Genomic DNA, 4,293 nt, shown 5'->3' with positions numbered 1-4,293 from the left:
CTCCTAGTTATATGATATAGCAAAATATGGTACTATAGGTATATGAAAAATAAAAATCATAAACAATATCACAAGAGGTAAAATTGTTAACCCGGATATAGGAAATAACAAACAATATGCATCCGACATATCAAGATAAATATGCAACCCCACAGTACAGTATGCAATCCAACATGTCAATATAAATGGCAGCCACACAAATAGGGAATACAAAATAAATGGCAGCCACACAATATGCATCCGCATGTAAAGATAAATAGCAGCCACACAAATAGGAAATACCGAATATAATTCCTAATAAGGTTCACAAGACGAATATGTAACAAGGTCCAAATAAGTTCAGCTATATAGATAGAAATAGCCAAATAAGTAACATGCTAACAAGGTTCAGCCACACACATAGAAATAGGTATCAAGGTAATAAGGATTAAGAACATAAGGTTCGGGCACACAAACAGCAAGCAAAATAAGTTTGCGACGAATGGCTCAAGGCTGCGGGGGCTCCTCATCATCATCATCATCTTTGGTTGCCATCACCCCGTCATCATCGGACTCATAATCAATCTCATCATCATCCATATCTACTACATGATCAGATTCATCATCATCATCCTCAACGTATTCTTCAACTTCATGGAGTTCTCTAACACGTGCACTCCTACAAAGCTCTGTAGGTTCGCTTTCCCCCACTGCTTCATCAATGATGTTGTATGGCACCCCCGTAGTGGGACCAAACTCATCATCAATGTATGCCTCTTCACATATCCAATCTTTTGCTCGTGACGCATCTTCACCAAGAAGAACATCACTAGAAGAGGATAACTTCTTTCTTTTATCAATCATCCTTCCATTGAATTGGATATAAACTAGATTGTCCCTACGGGCCACATCTAGTTTATTTCTCCTCTTTGCATCTACCTACAAAATGAAAATGGAAGCCTCATGAAATAAATTGTGAGAAGAATATTCAGATTTGACAAATTGTAATATTCAGATTTGACTAATTGTTAGAAGTCTAAGAGTTACCATTTCAAAAGTGCTCCAATTTCTTTCGCATCCGGATGAACTTGTGGTCAAGTTGAGTATCCTTGTGGCCATGTGTTGCAATGTAGGAGTTTGTAATCCATAAGTTGACCACCAATCAGCTACAATTTGAGACAAGTGAAATAACATGCAATCAGCCCATAATTTCATAAATGTTATAATATGTTTTTTTGCTTTGAGAACATGCTTACCGGCATCGAAATTGTTATTCTCCATTGCTTTCAATGCAGCCACCTTCCCAAACATACCCTCTTTCTTTTAAAACTTGGTGAAGTCAATGTTAAACACCTTATTTTGCTTGATGTCATCATCATAATAAAATGTCTCCATGACTTCCATAAGCGCAACCACTACCTCCACATCCGTAAAGATGCTCGGGTCAGCATAACTATATTTGGGATTCAAGATGTATGCTGCCATGTGCAATGGAGAATCCAGCCTCCCACTCATCTTGGTATTCATGGCATTAGTGATCACCAAATAGTCTTTTTCTGAATTTTCAACAGCAACCTTGATTTTCCTTGTTGCACTTATTAGTTCTCCATACATAGAGGCCATAGATGGACCATCCCCATCAGCCAACCGAAGCACCTTCACCAATGGCTCAAAAACCTTGCAAGGTAACATAAAAATGATCAAATGAGTCATATAAGCACCTGCAAACAGCCCCAACATTAGAAATGCACAAGTTACAACTACAACTATGACTACTTGACAATATGCAAATAGCCCCAATGTATAAATACATAGATGCAAACACCCCAACATATGACTAGATGAAAACAGCCCCCATAAACATACCTTCATGCAAAGTGATACATTTTTCCAAAAGCCCCTACTCATTATTGTGGCGTTGGCCGCCTTTCCTTTCACCATTTTCGTGTGCTTGCATGCTTCCCATTCATCACTACAAACCATTGCCCTTAGTTCTTTCTTTTTAGAAACCAAACTTTGCAACGTAAGAAATGCCAAAGCAAATCGTGTCACCCCCGGTCTAACAATGTCTCTTTTTTTCGTGAAAGACCTCATCAAGGACAATGTTTTATGATGTGCATAAAGAAAAATCGTCATTTGCTTAGCTTTGATGATTGTAGGGCCAAATTGCTTCAGCTTCCCAATTGCTTCTACCATCAAATTGAGGGTGTGAGTTGCACATGAGCTCCAAAATATTTTTGGCCATTTTCCTTTCAGCATCTCCTTTGCTCCCATGTTGCTGGAAGCATTGTCTGTGACCACTTGCACAACATTTTCAGCACCTACAAGATGGAAAATATCAAAATCAGCACCTACAACATTATGAAAATCAATGAATGAAAGTAAACTTGAGACTTCAAGAATCATACCAATTTTCTCAATGCACTCAACTACATAATTGAAGATGTATAGACTTGTGTGTGCATCAGCCGACGCCTCCTTTGATTCAAGAAAGGCGGTCCCTAACTTGCAATGCACGCACAAATTCATTATACTTCTTCTTTTCTTGTCGGTCCAAGCATCGGTCATGATAGAGCACCCGGTTTCCACCCTCTCAAGCTCATGTGGCTTCATCAAATCCTTTGTTCTTTCCACCTCTTGCAGCAACATCTTGTCTCGGAGCATATATTGGGAAGGTGGCTTCCATTTAGGACCAAACCGACCAAGGGCTTCAAAAACTGCTTGAAGTCATCATCATTGACAGCATTGAAAGGAATATTTTTCTTGTACATCCATCTAGCCAAATATTGCCCTACCATGTAAGCTTTCTCCTTGTTAATTGCATCATTTATGTTCTGTTAGAACTTCTTCAATGGGATGGAAGGATCAATTGGCATCACATATTTATCAATAGGCCCTGACTTGCGAGCTTCACCTTCTCCAATTGCATGCAGCTCTTCCTCGTTATTGTCATCATCAACTTGAATGACAACCTCAGCACGTACTTCTTCATCATGTTTTTCTTTCAGCTTCTTCTTCTTCTTTTGTGGTGCCTCATAAGCATCCTTACACCTTTTCTGCTGATCTGGTGTGGCTACATTGCAACTTGTCATGCTTCCCTTTACCTGCCCAATATGTTGCTTCATCCTATTGACGCCTCCACCCATCTCCTTTCCACACAACTTGCACTTCACTCGTTGTAGATCTAAAGGATTGATCAAGGTTGCAAACTCCCACCCCATGTCATCTGAATTTCTTTTGAGAGTATGAGAACTTGCACCGATAGAGGCAACCGTAGACCCCTACAAATATATTGAATGAGCAAACATAATAAGTATCAATGAGCGATCTGTAGTATTAAATAATTAATCTATAGTCTACAGATAATACCATAGAAAATCAGATTTGTTAGGAGTTTGGAGTATGTTAGAGTAGCATAAGAAATCCCAGCTAGGCAACTACTACACGTACAGATCCTCCCAAAATTAATATAACCTACACCTAACTTGCTAAACAACGAGTTTTTAATGTACAGATCATCCCACAATTAATATTTAATATACCCTAAGCAGAATATCCATGGATTATTAGTTCATTGCTATAATTGGAGTGTTTCTGCATTAACATTTTAACCAATACATCAATTATTACTATAATAGACAGGCATACATCAAGCCATCATTCGTCTACTAATTTACTGTAATTGGAGTGAATGTCCGCAGAATTTAGTTGGAACAACCCATCCATCTACTAATCTTAAGTAGTTACATACTTACATTACATCTACTCCCCAAATAGATCATTACGACTCATACATATTGATCAGTGATCACACTCACACATCTCACTGTATGGCTATATGAAATTGGAAACTGAATCAATGATGTACCAGACCACAATGGCTACAGAGACTGAGAGAGGAAGAAGATGTTACCTTGCTCACCAGTGAAGCCATGGAGGAGCAGGTCGGCAGCGACGGCAGCAGGCAGTCGGGAGCAGATAGCGACCAGCTGCTGGGATGAGAGATTGGGAGGAGCCCACGGGTGAAGGAGTCCAGCCGATGGATGGGAAGGAGGAGCAGGTAGGCTAGCGGCAGGGCTACTACAGCATGCAGTGGCGGAGCTACTCGACCGGGTGTCGGCGAGGACCTGCCAGCCGCCAGCCAGATCGGGGCTGGTTGGGAAAAGGAGTGGGAGGGGCGTCAGGAGCCAAAACCTAGCTAATTTAGGAGCGGGAGGGGGCCGAGCGGGCCAAAATATTGGGCTTTTGTTTCCAATAGTTAACTGGTCATGGCGACTAATTGGTCTGACAACCGATTACTCGGCCTGACAGACC

General features: G+C 40.6%; 1 protein-coding gene across 1 annotated transcript; it reads right to left on the bottom strand.

Moving 5' to 3' along the window:
- Window positions 1-486: 486 nt before the first annotated feature.
- Window positions 487-1,098, bottom strand: LOC123135945 (probable DNA-directed RNA polymerase subunit delta). Its single transcript, XM_044555216.1, has 2 exons — window positions 1,027-1,098; window positions 487-918 (listed from the first exon to the last, which is right to left on the bottom strand). The coding sequence occupies exons 1-2, from the start codon at window positions 1,096-1,098 to the stop codon at window positions 487-489; spliced, it is 504 nt and encodes a 167-aa protein (XP_044411151.1).
- Window positions 1,099-4,293: the final 3,195 nt, after the last annotated feature.

The sequence above is a fragment of the Triticum aestivum genome, chromosome 6B (genome assembly GCF_018294505.1).
Source record: "Triticum aestivum cultivar Chinese Spring chromosome 6B, IWGSC CS RefSeq v2.1, whole genome shotgun sequence".
Taxonomy (NCBI): domain Eukaryota; kingdom Viridiplantae; phylum Streptophyta; class Magnoliopsida; order Poales; family Poaceae; genus Triticum; species Triticum aestivum.
Note: the sequence above shows the minus strand (reverse complement) of the source record. Positions and strands in the feature narration are given on the sequence as shown.

Bases quoted from the DNA above. Each gene is read 5' to 3' on its own strand.
- LOC123135945 (XM_044555216.1), bottom strand. From the start codon at position 1,098: ATGGCCACAAGGATACTCAACTTGACCACAAGTTCATCCGGATGCGAA. The intron at 919-1,026 runs GTAACTCTTAGA...TTCATTTTGTAG, and splicing joins ATTGGAGCACTTTTGAAATG to GTAGATGCAAAGAGGAGAAA.